We start from the raw sequence: 21,788 nt of genomic DNA on the forward strand, positions 1-21,788 counted from the left end.
TTTCTCTAGGTTACTACTGTATATACAATTCACAGCATCTCCATTTTAGATTTCATGGATTTTTAACTATTATTTAATGTAAGCTCTGGAATTTTCAGCCAATGACATTAAACAGTTAAGAAAAAGTGAGTTAATAGTGTTCAACACAAGTAATCATGTTAAATAGTAAAATTATATTTCTTAAAAACTTAAATTCCCGTATCTTTTGGAATGTATTGTATCGCAAGATGTTGGAGTAAATTAAATTCTCCCCTACACTCTAAAGCATCAATTTCCTTATGGTAATTATCTGCTAGATTGGATCTGTCAGTAGCAGGGAAGCATGCCTGACATTATACCCTTTTTACAGAAATGATTACAAAAATTAAGACGAATGAGTAAAATTAAGGCTGGGGCTGGTAGGTCTAGAGAAAGCTCTCATAGATCACACTATACAAGCTACCATTGTACTGGGGATTTCAGCTTTAATAACTAGCTATATAATGAGGTGAAGGCCATTAAAGTACTGTAAAGGTAACCAATCAGAATGATAACAGCCCGAGAAATGATTTTCAGTTATCTAGAACCAATTTATTATATAGAAAAATACAACTTCTAACTGGAATGCCTGGATAGGTGGGAGAGTTTTGACAGATTTTCTCCTTGGGAAAGTTGCTATAAATATGATGGGATTCTATTTTGTCTCATTTCATTTCTCTTCCCTTTCTTTTTAGACACCCATTTCACAAAAAGACAACAAAAGAAAGCTCAACAATATCAGCCCCCAGCTTCATTACTTCACTAGAAAATAATTTAGAAGCAGGTATGAATACTAGGATTTCATATCATACAACAAATATATGTTTGTATGAAAGACAGCCTATTTTCCAGGCAATGTTCATTAATGAAGCTCTTCTCCTATTTAGCACCTGCAATTGCCCAGAGGGAAAATCCAATGAACCACACTGGAAAAAGGTTAGGGGCAGTTAAAGGAGTGGGTATGTGTCAATGTTTATTTTCCATTTCTTTCAACTTTCCTTTTTTATTTTTCGTATTTTATTTCTGGTATATTTATTGCTTCATTTTATTACTATCATTTTGTATTTTTGCTTCTAATTTCATTTTTTAATTCTCACTCCCTTTCATATAAAAATCACAGCAATCTCCCATTTCCTTTGTCACAGCAAGTTGCACCTCCCTTGTTCCACTATTACTTTTTAATGTTTTCTTTCCGAGGAGGTTTTGGAAGTTGCTTCCTGTCCAGACATGGTTCTTGCCTTTGATATTGCAGAACCCATATGCCCCAATATATTTACAACACCTAAGCAGTGTAATTGGTGGCACAGTGTGTTAAAGCGCTGAGCTGCTGAACTTGCAGACCAAAAGGTCCCAGGTTCAAATCCCAGGAGCGGAATGAGAGTGCCCGCTGTTAGCCCCAGCTCCTGCCAACCTAGCAGTTCGAAAACATGCAAATGTGAGTAGATCCATAGGTACCACTCCGGCGGGAAGGTAACGGCGCTCCATGCAGTCATGCCGGCCACATGACCTGGAGATGTCTATGGACAATGCCGGCTCTTCGGCTTATTATTATTATTATTATTATTATTATTATTATTATTAAACTTTATTTGTACCCCGCTAGCATCTCCCGAAGGACTCGATGTGGCTTACAAAGGCCAAGGCCTCAACACACAGTATAACAATACAAAACAAAAAGCAAATTAAAAACAATTAAAACAGTATAAACAACAAGCAATAACAATACGCTAAAACACAATAGAACTGGGCCGGGCCAGAGTAATGGGCACAAGATTAAGAAATGGAGATGAGCACCAACCCCCAGAGTCGGTCATGACTGGACTTAACGTCAGGGGAAACCTTTACCTTTACCTTTAAGCAGTTTAGGATGGAAAGAATATTCAAAGCAACGTACAGAAGTTCAATGCACAAGGTAAGAGGAACAGGGGGTTGGACTGGATAGTCATTGTGGTCTTCAAATTGCAGGGAAAAGATTCCACCTAAACATTAGGAAGAACTAACTAATGGGAAGAACTGTTTGATAATGGAATATGCTGCTTGGGAGTGTGTTGGAGTCTCCTTCTCTAGAGGTTTTTAAGCAGAGGTCGGATGAACAGAAGTAGATGTGGCTGCTGTTCTCCTTGTGCAGCCACTGCATTGGCTTTGCTGGGAGAGATGAGACACAGTTGTGTGATCCCACTGCCTACCTTCTTCTGGCACTGGCAGATTCTCAACATGTGACTGCCACCTACTGACATTATAATAGCCACGCAGAGGGAATGAGAGATTGGGATAGATTTGCTGTTGCTGTCTCTGGGCAAGACACAAAATGCGGGTCCCAAACACCTGTGTTTTTTAAACATGGGGTGCAGCCCTGTTAAACAGCTTTCCCTGATTAAATTGGATCAGCCTGTGCATGTTTTGTAGCTGTCTGAAGGCTGATCCACTCACACACCAACCTCAATGGGGCCTCTGTCTAGGTGGGGCCTCTGTCAGAAAAAGAGAGGCAGGAGCAATCCTCTTGAGGAACCCCGGTGGCAAAGTGTGTAAAAGTGTGCCAGCCACGTGACCTTGGCGGTGTCTACGGACAACGCCGGCTCTTCGGCTTAGAAATGGAGATGAGCACCAACCCCCAGAGTCGGACACGACTGGACTTAACGTCAGGGGAAACCTTTACCTTTTAGCAATCCTCTGCAGTTGCCTGTCCACAGATCCCCCAATGTTTGTGCAAGGAAAGCAAGTGCCATTACATGGAGTCCAAACTTTCTCCCCCCAGCCCTCAGAAGGATGTCTTTGAACATAGCCTAGGGATGTACCTCGGTGAGACTTCGCCCTATCCAAGCCTTTCAGTTATCCAAGGTGGGGCCTGCCCCTTTACCTCGGATAACAGGGGCTCTACTGTAAATTAAAACATAGATCAGTAAAATTAAAACATAACCACATAAAACAACATAAAACATCCACAGTGATTTAAAACCTGGACAGTAACGGTTACTGAGCATTCAGAGGGTAAAAATTTGTGTAGGGCTTACTGGATGGTGTAAGAGCAGTCAAAATAGGGGCGGAAAGAGCCATCTCAATAAAACACTAAAACCTAAAAGGTAAAGGACAAGGATAAAGTGCAGTAGCTGGTAGTGGGTTGTAATTGGGTTGAGTATCTGGTGAGACTACATTACTCCAACTTTAGACTTAGGCAGAGGCGGTCCAACAGTGAGGCGAATTAGGCAGTCGCCTGTGGCACAAAACATACGGGGGCGCAGTTGAGACTGCTTTTTCTATTGATTTGTTGTAAAGCATGATGTTTTAGTGCTTAATTTGTAAAATCTTAATGTAATTTGATATTTAATAGGCTTTCCTTCAATCCCTCCTTATTATCCAACATTTTTGCTTATCCAACACTTTTATTTTTCAGTGATTGGTTTGGGGGGGGGGGGCGCCAAAATTCTGTTCGCTTACACTTGAAAATTATTTAGGGCCGGCTCTGGACTTAGGGAAGCCCTAAGTCTTAAATGACTTGAAGGTACTCATCAATAACAACAGCAACAGCAACAGCAACAACAACAACAACAACAACAACAACAACAATCCCAAATAACTTGAATATCTCATCAGCCAAAAGCAGGCCCACATTTCCCACTGATATACTGTAAGTTTTTTGTTGGTTACAGTTCTTCCTTTTAAATATTGTATTGTTCATTCATTTTTTGCACTACAAATAAGATATGTGAAGTGTGCATAGGAATTCATTCATTTTTTTTTCAAACTACAGTGCAACCCCTCAACAGTCTGAGAGACTGTGGATCGACCCTCTGCTTAAAAAGTTTGAGGACCTCTGTACTATGTGATGTGGTTCCTTCAAGTTGATATCTGACTGATCACATTCAATTGCATCATATCATCCACTGCTAATGTCACTCACATTTGCACCAGGAATTGTCTTTGTATTGAACTCTGCCAAGTGTATTGCCTACTGATTGGCTGTGAAGGATACTGTGCATAAAATGATGTGGGGTGCTTTGCATTTCTTAATTGTTAATGAATTTACATCTAAACTGATTTCAACTCAGTTTTTATTATTATAATTTGTTTAATTTTGTTTTGAAAACATAAGGTTATGCTTTCATATATACTTGCTTTTCAAATGATTTTGAAAAACATCACGGGTTTTATTTTTGGGATAAATGTGGCAAATACAGTCAATAAATGAATAAAAATAATCATCATGTGACGGCGCGAGTGGCGCCATCTATATGTCGAACTGTAAGTTGCAAGATTTGAATTGTTGTATCATGCCTGATTTTGCCTTTACCCTGTAAATGTAGTTGGTTTGATTGGTTATTTATAGCTGTTAACCAATGTTGTTTGCACCAGTTATATTGCTCCCTCAGCTCAATTGTTTGACTCCACCCTTTTCTGGAGTGGGTTAGTGTTTCCTTTTTCATTCCACCATCAAGCTTTCTATCAGATGGATGTGAGAGAGGGACTTGGCTCTAAAAGCCCTTGATTAAGTTACCTCTCAGCACCAATTCTGAGGTTCTTACCCTTGAGACTTATGCTTCATGTTCAGGGCCAACCTGGACGACGTTGAGGAGTCTCAAGCACCTTCAAATCAGTTCTTTGGCATCAGAGGAAGACTGTGTCTTTGAACATAGGCCATTTGGACTGAGGCTGAGGATTGCTCCGGCATTCACAGCCATTGAGAAAGAGGGACCTGGAAAAGCTTCTCAGCTGCAGAGCTCCTTGGACTTAAGACAACCAAAGACTGTAATGTATACTTTCCTTTACCCCTTTGAAACTTCCAGCTTATTGGGATAACCTTTTGTGAACAATAAAACCACTTTTGAGTTACTACAGTGTTTTGGTCCTTGGGAGTTCTAGTTTCCCTAAAGAAGGGCAAGAAGCAATCCCCGGGGGAAAGATGTCACGTCCATGCCTCTTTCACTAAGAGTTATAGCCCCAGGCACAACGGCACACATCATGTCTTAATATTTTAGATGAAATAATTGCTATTGAATTTCCCATCACTATGAAAAGCCAACCAGTGATGACATTGGAGAGAGTCCTGAGCCACTCAGGACATGGATCCTCACTGAACAGTTTCTGAACCAATCAGGAGCTGGCACAGTTTTCTTGAATAGCTGTCAAATGAAGCAAAAATGTTCTGTATTCGCAATTGCGATATGTCAGTACTATAGAGTGTTTTCTAAGCTGACATTCCCTTTGGAAATTGAGAATATACCTCTGCTTTTGCTTTCTACCCATCTCATTTGGCCTTCTGGAAAGCGGCACTCTAGGCTCTGAACCCTGAAATCAGTCAATAATTGCATCTACACTGGACTTAATACAGCTTGACACCACTTTGACTGTCATGATTCATTGCTACGGAATCCTGCGATTTGCAGTTTGATGAGACATTCTTTGCAGAGAAGACAAAAAACTTTGTAAAACTACAACTCCTGGGGTTCCACCACATTAAGCAGTTAAAGTTTGTCAAACTGCAGTAATTCAGCAGTATGGATGCACTCTTAGTCCTCCTCTCCTCAGCTTTCCACTTCCTTGTGTTCTTTCACATACTAAAGAAAAGAACCATGCCCCTGATGCTGTGGGTGAAATTGTTTTGTGTACTGAAGTATTTCTGCACCTCTCAATTTATATGTGTGTGTTCTTCCTTTGTGTTTATGTTTTATTTGTAGTAGGTAGTTAGAATGTAGATGAGTGATTTTTACACACACGCGCACACACACACAAACATTTTATGATTGCTGTATTTTTTCTCTTTCAATAAAAATTACTTTAACAAAGATTTACACCCTGCAGGGAGTATAGCTATGTTTGCTGTGTAAATACCAGCTCATTTACCGTGTCAAACTATATGTCGCTAATACAATTATATGCTTTTTCACTAAAATCTAATTTGCTAATTAGCTGGAAAAAATGCTTTGCTTGGGGTGACTGCTTACTCAAATTATTTAATACTCCCTCAAGGCTAGGCTGTCAGCAAAAAAGATGAGACTAACTATTCAAGAGTTTATAAAATTAAAATCAAAGAAAATTCTGTGGTAATTATTTCACATGCCAGTAAGGTAATGCTAAAGATTCTGCAAGGTAGACTCCAGCAATACATGGAGCGAGAGTTGCCAGATGTATAAGCTGGGTTTAGAAAAGGCAGAGGAACGAGAGACCAAATTGCCAATATCCGCTGGATAATGGAGGAAGCTAGGGAGTTTCAGAAAAAACATCTATTTCTGTTTTATTGACTATTCTAAAGCCTTCGACTGTGTGGATCATAAGAAACTGTGGCAAGTTCTTGGTGGTATGGGGATACCAAGTCACCTTGTATGTCTCCTGAGAAATCTGTATAACGATCAAGTCGCAACAGTAAGAACAGACCATGGAACAACAGACTGGTTCAAGATTGGGAAAGGAGTGTGGCAAGACTGTATACTTTCACCCTACCTATTCAGCTTGTACGCAGAACACATCATGGGACGTGTGGGGCTTGACCAATCCAAGGCTGGAGTTAAAATTGCTGGAAGAAACATTAACAACCTCAGATATGCAGATGATACCACTCTGGTGGCTGAAAGTGAGGAGGAGCTGAAGAGCTTTATCATCAAGGTGAAAGAAGAAAGTTCAAAAACTGGGTTGCAGTTAACAACAGCTCTATCCATATTGAGTAATCTTAGGCAGCCACTGGTCTCCCCCTCAAAAATCCCATGCTAAACACCCATGCAAAATATCCCTGTTGGTCCTACTTGTTCAATGAGCTCTAGGGACTGGGGCTGCAACTATATAGCAAGTAGGCTTGTGCAATTTGTTCGGAATTTCATTAAATTCGAATCTAATTCAGATCTAAAGCACTTTTGAAGTGAGTTCCGACCCACCTGCTCACTGCCTTCACAATATTAAGAATTTGAATCAAAAGGAGCCTTCGATTCTTAAGTCTCGGATGTCTTCAGATGTAGCTGTGACCAAGGCCTGCTGTGAGGTGAAGCCAAACATGCTGGCATGCCTTTCAGCCAATGGGTGCTGATGGAGGAGGGAGGGGGAGGTGGAGGCATCTTAATTGTAGTCTTTTTAAAAAAGTGTTGTTTTAAATTTTTTTGAAAATTCCCAAAAAATCAGTGGATGGGTGAAACTTGATAGGCAAAGAGTGATAAATATGTTCTACCATTGTAGCAAGTTTCATCCCAATCACTTTAAAAATGAGGGGAAAAGGAACCTCTGAATTTTCCCAATTTATAGTAATTTAATGGGAAGCAAGGAGAAGCCACATGCCTGCACTAAACTACATTTCCCGGCATGCATTGGGCTGGAGCAGATATCTGTGGCATTGAGAGACAGTTTAATTATTATAATATATACAATCATATTGTTAAGGAAATAATAGTATATAAACCTGTATAAAGTTATGTGGTTGTGTGTCAATACTAGGGAGGCTGAACCTGTGCCTCTCAGCCAGTCAAGGTTGGTGGAGGAGGCAGGGGGAGGCAGAGAGGATCTTTTTTTAAAAGTTGTTTTAAAAAGCTTTAATAATTCCCTAAAATTCTATGGATAAGTGAAACATTATGAAACTTGATGGGCAAAGTGAGGTAAATTTGTTCTACTACTTTTGCAAGTTTCACCCCAATAGCTTTAAAAATAAGGGAGATAGCAGCTCCTGAAGTTTCCCCAATAGGAGCCATATGCCTGCTTTAAAACTACATTTCCCAGATGTTCCAGGTCCTCTGTCCTCTTGACATTCCCCACCCCCTTTTGTCCTCTCTCTTTCCTTATTAATAACATTGACCATCTTGACCATGTGGCTTGGCCATACGTGTCCTGGTTTTCATCTATGAATTTTTGGAGGGTATGAGAAGTTTAGAAAAAGAGAGAGAGCATGGGGTAGTGTAGTGGTTTGAGAGTTGAACTATGATAGTGGCTTGATTCAGCCATGGTAACCCATGGGGTGATCTTGGGCAAGTCACACACTCTCAGCCCCAGAAAACACTTTCAAACCAGGAACAGATTTCCTTATTCAGAGGCTGATGGCCATCTGTCAGGAATGGTTTGATGGTGTGCTATGATTTCTGATCCTGGTTGATAAAACTTTGTCTTTGCGCAAGAGACATCATCCTATACATAGCAAATTATGGTTGTTGTCTCTCTCCACCAATTTAACGAAGTTTCAGCCACAAAAATGAAGTTTCTGAAGTAGAACAACTTTCAAAGTAAAAGCAACCCAATGAAACAGGGTTGTTTCAAACACTTTCAAACCAGGAACAAATTTTTGCTATTATTAAAAAATGTTTTTATAAAAACTTTGAAAATTCGCCAAAAATCTGAGGATATGCCAAACATTCTGAAATTTGGTGAGCTAACAGTGGGAAATGTGTTCTATCACTATAGCAAGTTTAATCAGGATAGCTCAAAATGACAGAGAGAGAAGCCCCTCAAGCTTTCCATTGACAGTAATGTTTTTCTTCATTCTCATGCACATCCGCCATTAACAAGGTACTTATGAAGATTCTGAAGTTTTGGAAAGTTTTGAACTTTTTGCCTTCAAAATTCGGAAATGACTTTAGAAACAAAGTGCCAGTGCACCCTACTTTTGAACAGAGTTTAGAACCAATTTTTTTCTGGATTGTGCATGACTAATAGCAAGTTAGTGGCTGCTAGCTACTCCCCTAATGCACCAAGAATAGTGGCAACCCTAGATTAGCAGTAATAGTACTGTGGTGTTTTTTTGTGAGGTGGAGGGGGAAGGTTGTGTTGCTTGACTGATATGTCTCAATATTCTGTAGTTAAATGATAACTTCCTAGCAGTTTCTGAATTACTTCTTTTTCTAGTTTACATTTCTCACTTTATGCACTTTCATTGGCCCAGTTTGCTTTTATGAGCTAGCTCAGGTTTTTAACTATTTGTGTTATTCGTAATGTGATTTTATTATGTCTTATATGGATTTTTACTTGGATGTGTCTTATTTCCAATGTTTGTAATCACTTGGGCTTGGCCCCATGTAAGCCGCCCCGAGTTCCTTCAGGGAGATGGAGGCAGGGTATAAAAATAAAGTTGTTATTATTATTATTATTATTATTATTATTATTATTATTATTATTATTATTACTATTACTCACTGTGGCCTCATTCTCAGATGGACTGCTTCATTTGAAGTTATAAGAATTTTACCTAATAGCTTTGCATATGATTTTTTCTGGAAAAATCTTCAGACTCAAAATAAATACATTCAAATTCATTGAATTGAATCTTTTCAGCTCTTCTTTAAAGTTAGCATTTTTCAAAATTCATTTTCACAGTGTCAAAACCAGAGACACCAACTCCTCCTTACCCCCTCCTTATTTTCAACTTCCCATTTGTTTCTCTGTGTTGTTTATTTCAGAGACATTTCTCTTTCACTTGGTGTATTCATTATGAAATAATTCTCTGAGAAGATACAGGCCACTGATTTTTTGCAATTTGCATTATTGCATTCTTAAGTTATGTTGAAAGCTAGGCTTTTTGGTCCTCTTGCTTCAGAGGTACATTAATATTTTGTGACCTTTACCGAGTGGCAGATGAGAAACACTAAGAATGAAATAACAAATAAACCCAGATACACAGAGCTCATGAAATGGCACGTTTGTGATCATAAGCCAATAGAAATCATGAAGAAAAATAATCTGCTCATTACATAGCTGTAAACAAAGTTTACATACATGTCTTAACATTACAATAACATGGTAGTTAACTATGCAGGCTCAAGAATTCTGGAAGCTGATTATCCAAAAAAGTAATATTTCCAAACATTGCCAGCTATTCCTGAATGCATTAACGGGAATTTAGTCCCATTTAACTTGCAGGATTTGTTTCAGAGTAAACAGATACTGCATCATAATGCATAACTTGTAAAAAAAACACACCATATGAAGCTATTGCCAAAAATGTTATTTTCCCAGGCTTCCTTAAAAGTCAGTGTAATATGAATGCTTTGTACTGATAGCATTATGCTTTATATTTCTATTATTGTAGCTAAAAATTCTACACTATACCCCCAGTCTTAAAGCCTTTCTTCTATAAAAGCCTGCCTGAATGAAAAGGTTTTAATCTGATGCCATAAGGACAGCAGGGAGGGGGTCATTCTCTAGTGTCACCAGCAATCTTACTTGCGATGGTGGTGGGACTGAGAAAAAGGCCTCCCCTGAGGACCTCAACACCCAGGCAGGTTCGTATAGGGAGAAGTTGGTTCATACAGGGTTGCATAGCCTAACCATACTTGTTAAAAATTACAGGAAAAGAAATTCCACCTGAAGATTAGAAAAATATTCCTGACCATGAGAGCTGTTCAACAGTGGAACTCTCTGCCTTGGAGTGTGGTGGAAGCTCCTTCTTTAGAGGCTTTTAAACAGAACTAGGTGGCCATCTGTTGGGAGTGCATTCATTGTGCTTTTCCTGTATGGCAGGGAGTTGGATTGGATTGCCTATGTGGTCTCTTTCAGTTCTATGATTCTAATGTTTTACTCTCTTGTCTCTTGAAAGCATGGTATAGAAACAAGATATTCTATGGGGGAGTATATGTTTTTGGGCACTGAAAAGAACACTTTTGAAACTCTGCTTTTTTGTGCATTGGCATAATCTCTGTTCCTAACAGATCAGAGACAACTAGATTATCAGTCTAACAACTGAAAGTCAAATTGCCTTGCATAAGTACATGTGGATATATATCACTGAAGAGAAGATTTTACTCAAACTAATTTTTGGCTCTTCTCTGGAAGATCGTACTTTTACAAAGGGTTATGATTTTCAAATGGTTGTGAATGCCATTTTTCTCCAAAAGGCTATGGAAAGTCTGGTTTTCCAAAAGGTTATGATTTCTAAAATGATATTCCTTTCCAAAACCTCTTAAACAATCTCCTGAAATGCACTGCTGCACTGTAGACCATCAGAGTGTATCTCAGTTTCAAGCCCCTCGTGGGATATATTCTGTTTGGCTGCAGCATATTGTCTGGTTTATTCAGTACTTTTTGGTGAGTTTTAATTGCCTGGTTTGTGGCTTGATGCATGCTGCAGTGCACATTCGGGCTGCATGTCCTGTGGATATCCCGCCCTTGAATCACTTCAAACTGCATTGTAGTATCTATGTAGAACCACTCGGAGAGGGGAACCATGCCTGGTGGATCTCTTTCCAAAGAAGGAAACAGTTGGGAGATTGTCTAACTACAGGTAAGAGATTATGCTACTCATGAGGAGACTTCAGAAACTGCTGTGGTCTGTTTGCATGTCTTGGAGCAGTGGTTCTCAACCTGCAGGTCCCCAGATGTTTTGGCCTTCCAGAAATCCTGGAAGTTGAGAACCACTGTCTTGGAGGATTCTAGGATTTCAAAAAGACATTTGATCTCCCATTTCTCACTTTTTGCATGCATTTCAAATATGTACTCTTTAATTGAAGAGAATGCATCTGCTCAGTAGTGAAATTAAAATATCTATGAGTCTCTCTTTTTGGGCAGACTGAATGGAAAATGATACAGATACTTTTTCAGCTATCACACAATGGTTACAAGGTTAATAACATCTGAAGAAAATATGTATCAGCAAAAGACTTTAAAAGCAGAAGATTCTTACATCTAGTGTTAAAAAGGTGCATTTCAAAATGAGGCTGAGAGTAAGCGACAATGGGGGGATGCTTATGAGAAAAAAACAGTGAAGATAAGGGGGAGAACTGTTTTTTGCTTTTGCAACTATGGAATCTGTGAAGGGTCTATATAGCGTTAACTGAGTGAAGTGGCAATTGACATGTTATGGTGTAAGACTCACATCTAGTGGACAGGAGAAGAGCCAACACGTTTTGTCTTCCAACACATTTTCCCTTCTTTCCCGTTAAAAGGAATAATAAATTTCTATCAGCACAAGGGATTAAATGTTTTCCCATTTTTTAGTTTGGGCACCAATAAAAACCCTCTCATTTTCATTGTATTTTTAAATTTTTTAACAAGTATTCCTATTATTGGAATGCACAATTATTGGAAAGATTTAAAATGGATTAAAAGATCCAAAGCAAGTGAGAACTTGAAAAGCAATTGTGTACAGATGATGAATGTGCAAATTATAAGATGCATAAATATTTGTTGAAATTTGAAATGGAAGAAGAACAAGTCAAATAATACATGATGAAATGGACTAGGTTGTACAATACAAATGAACCAATAGGAAAATATATGATCTAAATTAAATTATCTTTCTATTTCTTTTTCCCTTTCTTTTTCTATTTTATATCTTTTAATGTAGTGTCGAAATGTGTAATAAAATAAAAGCAAATAAGAGAAAAAGGAAAAGCCATAGATCTGCTCAAGTCACCGCCATGGATTATTTCATGAATGCAACAGTCATTCCCTTTAGCTATTGCTAACAATACATGCCTGGGTGTCAGGCTGACACTGAAGTAACATTCCCAGTTTTAGAACTGTAATTAGGAAATAAGGAGCATGTTTTTGCTTTTTATTTGTATCCTTCTCTCTTCATCCTTGTCCTCCTCTGCTGCCCCTTCCACATATACAGTGAGCACATGCCTTCCTTTTAACTCTTTGGAACTAACCATGCCTTGCCATAACATTTGTATTAGTGTTAATTGGAGACATAATCACAGGTAAGAAAATTCTGAAATTGATCATTCAAGCAAGTAAATTTTCCAATCACTAGTCTACATCCAAGACTCCAAAATAGCCTGCAAGATGAATTTTTTTAAAAAAAATTAAGTTGGTTAAACGAGGACCAGGAATAAGGATTACAGTTACAATCAATTTGAGGCAGAGATACAGCATATTTCAGTGGTTCTCAACCAGATCCGGCCCTAGGTATTTTTCAAGTGTAGGCAAACAGAATTTTGGCACACACCACCCAAACCAATCACTGAAAAATAAAAGTGTTGGATAAGCGAAAAAGTTTGATAATAAGGAGGGATTAAGGAAAAGCCTATTAAACATCAAATTACATTAAGATTTTACAAATTAAGCACTAAAACATCATGTTTTACAACAAATCAACAGAAAAAGCAGTTCAATACCTTGCGGAGGCAGGCCGCAGAAGACAGGAGTTGCCTCGATGGCGCCCCCAACAAGATGGCGCCACAGGCAACTGCCTAGTTGGCCAGGTGGTTGAACCACCTCTGTTCTCAACCTGCAGGTCCCCAGATGTTTTGGCCTTCAACTTCCAGAAATCCTAACAGCTGGTAAACTGGCTGGGGTTTCTGGGAGTTGTAGGCCAAAACGCATGGAGAACCACAGGTTGAGAACCACTGGTATATCTAGTCCTCATACATTCAGTATCACATCTAAATCTATGCCCCTCCCCCCAATGACTTAAATAGGTATGAAATTATAGGAGCTTGCTGCAGATATTTTAAGGCCCTGTGAAGAGAATTAGGTTACTATTTATTTACTAAATTTTACTGGTGTCTGCTATGCCATCAATGAAATATAAAATTTCCCAAGTTATGAAGGCAAAGCTCTCTATATAGCTACAAGAATATTTCCTAGAGCTTGGCATACAGGATCAGATGAACAGGTGAGACAAGATTATTTGCATGAGTGTTTGGTAAGAAAGTTTGTGTGGGAGGCTCAGATTTCTGTTTCATTTTCTGTTTAATTCTCTGCTTAATTACTGCTAAAGATGGACTACAAGAGGGCTCACGGAGAAGCCTACAAAAATGTGAATGTTTGTATTCTTGCCAGAGGAGATGGACAGCTATAATTGCAGCAAGTGGAAGTTAGCGGCCCTCTTGAAAGAGAAGGTCCAACACCTTTTGGCCCAGGTATCTACACTACAAGATATTAGGGAAGAAGACTTTGCCCTGGATCCAACAGAACAGGAGAATCACAAAGAGGATCCCTTTGCAGAGGAGGCCATGCCCCAAACAGTAGACACTGGAGTGATGTTACACATAGGAGTAGAGGGACCAGGAATCACTCTGGAACTACAGAATTGATTTGAAGTTCTCTCTAGTATAAGTGATGGTGCAGAACTAGAAGAAAGTGCAACAAAGCCAGTTTTCATGGAATGTGCAGCATTCCCTGAAGTACATGGGATGGCTCTGCCAATCATTCAAGAAGATGAGTGGTGGTGGCAGGGGATTCCCTGCTGAGGGGTATAGAAGAAGTGGCTTGTGGGCATGACAGAATGCCTAGAGGAGTCTACTGTCTCCCTGGAGCAAAAATCCCAGATGCAGCAGAAAGGCTGACAGAAAAACTGGCTTTGCAAATGGTGCTGCCAGGAACAATTTGGCTTCCTGGACTATGATATCATGTTTAATGAGACTGGCTTTCTAGGAAGGAATGGCAAACACGTCACAGAGGTTGGCAGGAATGCACAAAGCATAGGAAATAAACAAGATGAACTTGAACTCTTAATACAACAAACTAAACATGATATAATTGGGTTCACTGAAACCTGGTGGGGTGAGCCTCATGACTGGACTGTAGTATGGGAGGGTTTCTGAAAAACAGACCAAATGAGAAAGGAGAGTGAGTAGCATTGCATATCAAACTGTTCAGCAGTGGAATGTGTGTTCTCAGGTGTGGTGGTGTCTCTTTCTCTGGAGGATTTTAAGCAGATGCTGGATGGCCATCTGTCAGGGGTGCTTTGATTGTCTGTTCCTGCATTGGCAGGATATTAGACTGGATGGCAGTTCTGATCTCTTCCATTATTCTATGATGTATGAAGAAAAAAATGTTTCTTTCCCAATTTTTTAAATAAAGCATTTATTTCTTAATTTTTCTTGGTTCTAGTTGTCTGTTGAACCCTGCAATTGGGCCAATGTAGAACAGGATTCTTTCAAATTATGATTCTCCCTTTCCGACAGTTATTGAAAGAATTTTGAGGTTGAATTGGTGTAATGATCTGCGACAATGGCCCACGATGTGGAAATTCAGTTGGTTGTCCATGAGTAGCTAGGAATCTGGAATCAGAAAAAAAGAAAATCATCTTTTACATGTGAATATGAATTTCAGGCTCCAGATGATATCTGGGGGGGAAAAAACTTGTTTATGATGAGCCACGTTATAGGTCACAGGTCACAGCTTTAGAAATCCACCTGGATTTGGTTTACAAACCTCATATACAACTCCTACATAGGCATGAGAGCACCCTTTCTTTTGGTATGCATGCAAAATCTGGTGTCATGTGTTTAGGCTCACTAGTATGCATGCATTACTGATTGTTCACTAGATTTATGGATTCTATACTCCTCTATACTCCCCTATATCATAGAGCACATCTCCACTGGCAGGGCTGTAGCCAAAGGGGGGAGGGTCAAAGTTCTAACGTCCCTCCCACCAGAGTGTCAGGTTAAAAAAAAACCTGGTTTACTTATAAATTGGTTAACCAGTTAAAATTCATGAGTAAACCAGGTTTTTTTTTTAACACGACACATTTTGGAGGGGGGGGGGGGTCGAACCCTTAACCTCCCCCCCCCCCAGGCTACAGCCCTGTACTGGCACTATAATGTGATTTCAAGATGACTTGAAACCATAATGACCACAAAACACAATCCTCTTCTCTCTTTAATTCTTGTGTGCTTTTGATGTTGTCCTTCTCGTTCCTTTTTCAGTTCTGATGCTGTATAAGAAAGCTTCTCTTAAGTGCTTTACGGGCTTCCCACACTGTTTTTAATTTTATCCACTTGTCTAAGTTAACTTCAAAATACATAAAATTTATGTATTTTGAATGAGCAAATCCAATAAAATTTTAAAATATTCCATAAATAGTATTCAGACTTATTAAAAAGAAGCAAATCTGGATTAGGAAAATAAATAAATATTTCAACACACAAAATATTAACAAATATCAAAGCAATATTGTTAAGAAATCTCTACTGCAATCCAAAAAAAGTGGAAAAACCTCTGGTCTTGATGGATTATCTGCCTTATATCTGAAAGAGAAAAAAGCACTCATTTCCTATGAAACACCACCTAATTCTAAGCAATTTTTGACCGATTTTATTACTGAAAAATTATTGTAAATTTTATGTCAATTTTGGTGGAAAGAATTAAAAGTATTTTGCAATAAAACATTCATGAAGACCAATGTGGCTTTTTACCAAAAGGATAACTGAGAAAATATGCAATATGTATTGTATCAGTGTATCAGCAATTTATTACGGTCTATGACCAGAATATATAGAAATGGGCACAGGTGCCCGAAAAGGGGAATCACAGTTCCCATAAAAGTCAGATAAAAGAACAAGTTAAAAACATGCTATAATAAAAACAAATTAAAAGCAGACTATTAGCAGGGTCAGCTAATAGTAAATATCGATCCACTAAGTGGCTCTGGAGGGGGATAGAGGGAGCATTTGCAGTCTTTCAGTTATGTATTAGATATTGTGGAATATTTAGAAAAACATAATAAAAAGCAAGTAGCTTTGATATTTCTGGGTTGGTAGGGGGCATTTGATAATTCGATGTAGGACTTTATGTTCACAGGGAGTAATTTTGAAACATGGATAAAAACAATTTATTATACACAATATGTGAGAATATTAATTAATGTATAAAACTGGAAAAGGAATGAGACAAGGATGTCCACTTTCCCCATTACTCTTTATTCTGACACTAGATATTCTTTCAACTCCAACTCTAGATTATGAGCACAGAATATTGGTTATAATATAGAGTTGGAAAATTATACATAATAATAATAATAATAATAATAATAATAATAATAATAACAACAACAACAACAACATGAAATCCAGCATATCTATCTTGTTTGCTGTGTCATGATAAAATAATAATAATTTATTTTTAACCCGCCCTCTCTCTCTGAAGACAAATTCATATTAGTGCTCCATATATATGGTTGTTCCTGAATGAATGAAAAACAATACTGCATTGAACCTGCAGAAACAATCACAATGAGAAATAGAACCATCCTAAGCAGTGGGCATATTTAAAACATTGTCTTATGTCATGGTTCTGATGAAAATGGGTAACCCCTCCTTCAAAGCTGCAATTTTTATATGAAGGGAATTCTCTTTGACAGGAAGTTGTTTGGGGGTTTTGACATGTAAGGAAATTTAAAATTGCCATGGTCCTAGTCCTGATCAATCCCACAGAGGGAAGAAAAGAGTGGTACATGTGATATTAAACCACTTTAAAAGGATTTCTGATAGAATTAAAATTTCAAATGCAAATACAAAGAAAAGCCACAAACAAGTGATGGTATCAAATAATCATGAGAATATGAATGGTATGTGGTGGTTTAATCCCAATTTTTAATCAACCAAGAAAAATCAAGCTTAATAGTTACATTATAGTTACACTACTTAATTTGCTGAAATACCTTAGAAGAAAAATCCAAATTATAATTATTTCTTTAAGGAATAATTAAGTAATGTGTTTCACACTTACCCATACATTCGTGAAATTGCTGGTGATGATGTTGGTTGAAGATTAGAATTTGCTGGTTGGGTAGCTAACCAATGAACCTTGCCAGCATATCCAAAGGTGTTTGGCTTGCTAAGAGGAAAAGTTGAAAGGAATTTATTAAATGGGATCAGGTTTGAAATAATGACTTCCCGAGAACTGTAACCGAAGCAAAAACAAAAACAAAAACAAAACAAATCCGCTTCCTTATTTTTGCACACAGACAGTGTGCATAAAGTGGTAAGCAAAGGATTTAGGCTAAGAGATGTACTGAATTTATGCAGCACAAAATCAAATTCTTATAAGTTCATCTTTAATTCATTACCTCAATTTCCCTTCCCCAAATTGTATTTTCTTTTTAATTAATCTTATCTTATATAGCCTATTACTGTATTTCATCTGAAATACAGTATCTTATTTCATTCTCAATATCCTTATTTCATCTCTCCACCCTCTATAAAAAAGCCTTTCTTTTTATTTTTAATTCTGCCAAAATTCTCAGTTCTTCCATTTCAGAATATTCTCAATATTCTTCTTGTAATTAAAGCATCAATTCAATAGGAAATTCTCTATTTGCGTTCAGCGTGTTTTTCCCAACTAAACGAACTCTTAAACATTTTATGTAGCCTTGGCCTTTCTATTTGCACAAAGCTTGCAAACTAGCACAACATTTTTTCCTTTTTAAAACCTTTTTTGAAGACAAATCTGCATCTACTCCTCTGATTTAGTCACACCTGCATACACAGTCTGCAAAGTCCCTGACGTTTCAATCTGTCTGTAGAGTTCTAGATCTGTTATTCTAGAGATGAAACCTGCACAGCAATTTGAGACCAGGTTCTGTGTTTAATGTCATCACCGTCCTGTCCTCAAAACGATTCCACACTTGTCAATCTACTCTCCGGTGCAGAGAAAACTATTCTTCTCTAATCAGTTTCAAACAGCATTATAGTATTGCAGATGTGACCTTAGAATCTTCCCTGGAGGGACACTGAAGTTGATACTGGATTCTTTTCTTTTAATTCCAGCAAAACAAAATAGTTAAAAGACTCATCCAATAATTCCTCACATCAGAAGGGCATGATATCCAGATACATTATCTACTTTGCAGTGGTATAGCAACAAGCCTAGATGTATCACCATACCAGATTTTCTGGCTGTACAATTCATAGAAGAATTAGACATGAATTCTGCTGCCCGGGTCAGCTAGTTCATTCCTTTTTGAAATACCTTGAACTTCATAAATAAGTGTTTTGGTCTATTTGATGCTTCAGCTATGATGTATTTAACTTTGGCCATAATCCAGCCAACAAAAGGCATCATTGTGTTCCATCAGTGTTGCACTGTCAATGTTTAGGAACTGTCTTAGGGACCTTCTACACTAACCAGTCTGTGGGCCATATGGACTCACTTGAGCACCCCTTGGTTGACCTAGGATGCCATCTAGCCACCCCTCACAGGAAAGCCTGGGGATTGGGTTCTAGTCTCTACCCCCAACCCAAACCCTGGGCTTTTCTGTGAGTGGTGACTAAATGTCATCCTGGGTCAATCAAAGGTTGCTGAGGTGAGTTCACATGACACATGGACTGGATACGCAACACTCATTGCACAGGATTTACTGGAAGCTCCAGCATGATTCCACAATATCAAAGGGGCAGACAGCTGGATAGGGTTGGATCCAGGCTGATTCACTGTCCACATGGTTTTTTGTTGTTGTTTTTTTCGTGTCAGGAACAACCTGAGTCTACATGGTCAATAGGTCCACTACTCATCACCAAAGATTTGTTGGTAATGTGGCATTCCTACTGAGGTAATGCTGGGCGCTAAGCCATGTGACCAGCAATGCAACATCACCAACAAACCTCTGGGAGAAAGCTAATGTTGGTGATGAGGCAGTGGCAGTGGCCCCGATGCTCCCTTGGTCTGGCCAGACACCTGAATGGTGAAAGGATTCCCAGGGCTGCATTGGAATAGCTCAGAGCCCTTTAAAATGGAGTTTTCTGGTATGCTATCACAAGTGGTGTAGGTGTTTTTCCCCCCAATCAGGCTCCTTCTACACCATATAAAATCCAGATTATCTGCTTTGAACTGGATTATATGTTAGTGTAGACTCAGTGTAGACTCAGATAATCCAGTTCAAAGCAGATAATCTGGATTATTTGCTTGAATAATCAAATAATGGCAGTGTAGAAGGGGCCTGAAGTAACACTCCAAGTATCTAGCTCCAGAGAGGACCGTTAAAACAAAAATGCTCTTAGTTTTTGTAATACTTTAAGGCAATCCTCATTGTTCTATTTCTCTGCCTTCATTGACTCATAAAGGGGATGGCATACAAAATAAGTCTAAATATATTTAGGAATCAAGGTGGGATTTATTTTATTTCTTTGAAGAAACATAAATTCTTAGGTTCAGAGGACATCTAGTGGTGCATGTTATATATACACAATAATGATTATTATTCTACAGTACAGTAGAGTCTCACTTATCCTAAATTCGTAAATACAGTAATTACTACATAGCATTATTTCGTATTGAACTACTTTTTCTATCAAATTTATTGTATAACATGATGTTTTGGTGCTTAATTTGTAAAATCATAACCTAATTTGATGTTTAATAGGCTTTTCCTTAATCCCTCCTTATTATCCAACATATTCACTTATCCAACATTCTGCCGGCCCGTTTATGTTGGATAAGTAAGACTCTACTATAATAATTATTATTCTTATTCCTGGTCTTATATTTATTTGGACCCCACTTTTATCTCTTGACTGAGAGTAGCTAACAATATGGAAAAACAGTGCAATTTAAAATTCACAAATTAAAATCCCTTTAAACACTTTTTAAAAACTGTTAAGATAAGGCTTAAGCATGAAATTTTTAGACAAATTGATCTAATTTACATATGTTTTAAATGTTATAATGTATTTTAATGATGTATTTTTATAGGTTTAATTGATGATATGTACTGCTGTTGTTTTATTATTATGTTATTATTTATTATTATGTTTTATTATTATGTATGTATTGATTGTATGACTGCTTTTCATGTTTGATTTTACAATGTGTAATTTGTCACTGTTTTTATTATTGTTGTGAGCCGCCCCGAGTCCCCTCGGGGAGATGGGGGGGGATATAAGAATAAATTTATTATTATTATTATTATTATTCTTGGCGTTAAATGTTGCCAACTGATGTAAGCCGCCCTGAGTCCCTCCGGGTGAAAAGGGCGGGGTATAAATGCTGGAAATAAATAATCAAATATCTTACCACATCCCCCTCCCATCTCTGAATAAAAAGCCTGCCTGAATTAAAAAAAAATGTAGAAGTGATTTGGTTGGGAATGTAATGCTGCTGTATTTCAATCTATATCCTTGTGTGATATTTAATAGTACAATTTTTATATATTTGGGCACTGGAATATGTGCCTGTCAATTTTACAGCAAAATAACAGTGTGTGTGTGTGTGTGTGTGTGTGTGTATTCAGTTTTATCATATTTATTTATTGTATTGTTATAAGTGTTGTATTTTAACTTACTACATAGGCTAAGCAATTATTTATATACAGTAGAGTCCCAGTTAACTGAGCCCTGGTTAACCGAGCCTCCGTATTACCTGAGGTGCCACTGAGGGCACCCCTACCTCTCCCTCTACTTCTCGAGTGGAGCTTGAAAGAAGGAGAGGGAGAGGCAGGAGGAAGTGCCCCGGAAGCACCCTGCGATCAGCGAGGGCTTGGCCCAAAGAAGTGCCCCACAATAGCTGCAGCAGCGCTCGTGGGGTGCTTCCCTGGGCCGAGCCCTCGCCCCTTGGGAAGCACCCGTGAGCATTGCTAGGCAGCAGCACTCATAGGCGCTTCCCTAAATCAGATTGCTGGGAAGGATAATAGGCCCTCCCGGCAATCTGAATAGTTCCGGTTATCCGAGATTGGGCTTGCCCCTTTATCTCGGATAACTGGGACTCTACTGTATATTCCAGTTCAAAGCAGAAAATGTGGGATTTTATTCAGATATGTGGAAGGGGCCCCAGATTATCTGCTTTGAACTGAATTATCTGAGTCTACATTGCCATATAATTCAATTCAAAGCAGATAATCTGGATTATATATGGCAGTGTAGATGAATATTTGAATTGCTCTACCTACAAATGAATTCTGCAGTATTCATTTCTCAGATTTAACAATGGAACTTTGATTGTTAGCATAATGATTGCCAGGCAGTTCCCTTTTATAATTATACTCTAAATTCCATATCAAAGGGTTGACATCTAGTTTCTGCTAGACCCATATCCAGTTGCTTCCCTTTATTTAGCTCACCCTCAGTTACATTTATAGATTACAAGCTTGGGGACCCGGCAGTGCCTGGGTCATTTGAGAAAGGCATTGTTTACATGTATTCCAAGTG

General features: G+C 38.3%; 1 protein-coding gene across 1 annotated transcript in view; it reads right to left on the bottom strand.

The window, feature by feature from the left end:
* Positions 1-14,717: 14,717 nt before the first annotated feature.
* The window catches only part of spmip7 (sperm microtubule inner protein 7), a 36,032-nt gene continuing 28,961 nt past the window's right edge, over positions 14,718-21,788 (bottom strand). The window contains exons 8-9 of the mRNA XM_062958217.1: positions 17,377-17,484; positions 14,718-14,924 (exon numbers count right to left, since the gene is read on the bottom strand). Of these exons, the coding sequence (XP_062814287.1) occupies positions 14,801-14,924; positions 17,377-17,484 (232 nt within the window). The 3' untranslated portion in view covers positions 14,718-14,800. The remainder of the gene's footprint in view (positions 14,925-17,376; positions 17,485-21,788) is intronic.

The sequence above is a fragment of the Anolis carolinensis genome, chromosome 6 (assembly GCF_035594765.1).
Source record: "Anolis carolinensis isolate JA03-04 chromosome 6, rAnoCar3.1.pri, whole genome shotgun sequence".
Classification (NCBI taxonomy): domain Eukaryota; kingdom Metazoa; phylum Chordata; class Lepidosauria; order Squamata; family Dactyloidae; genus Anolis; species Anolis carolinensis.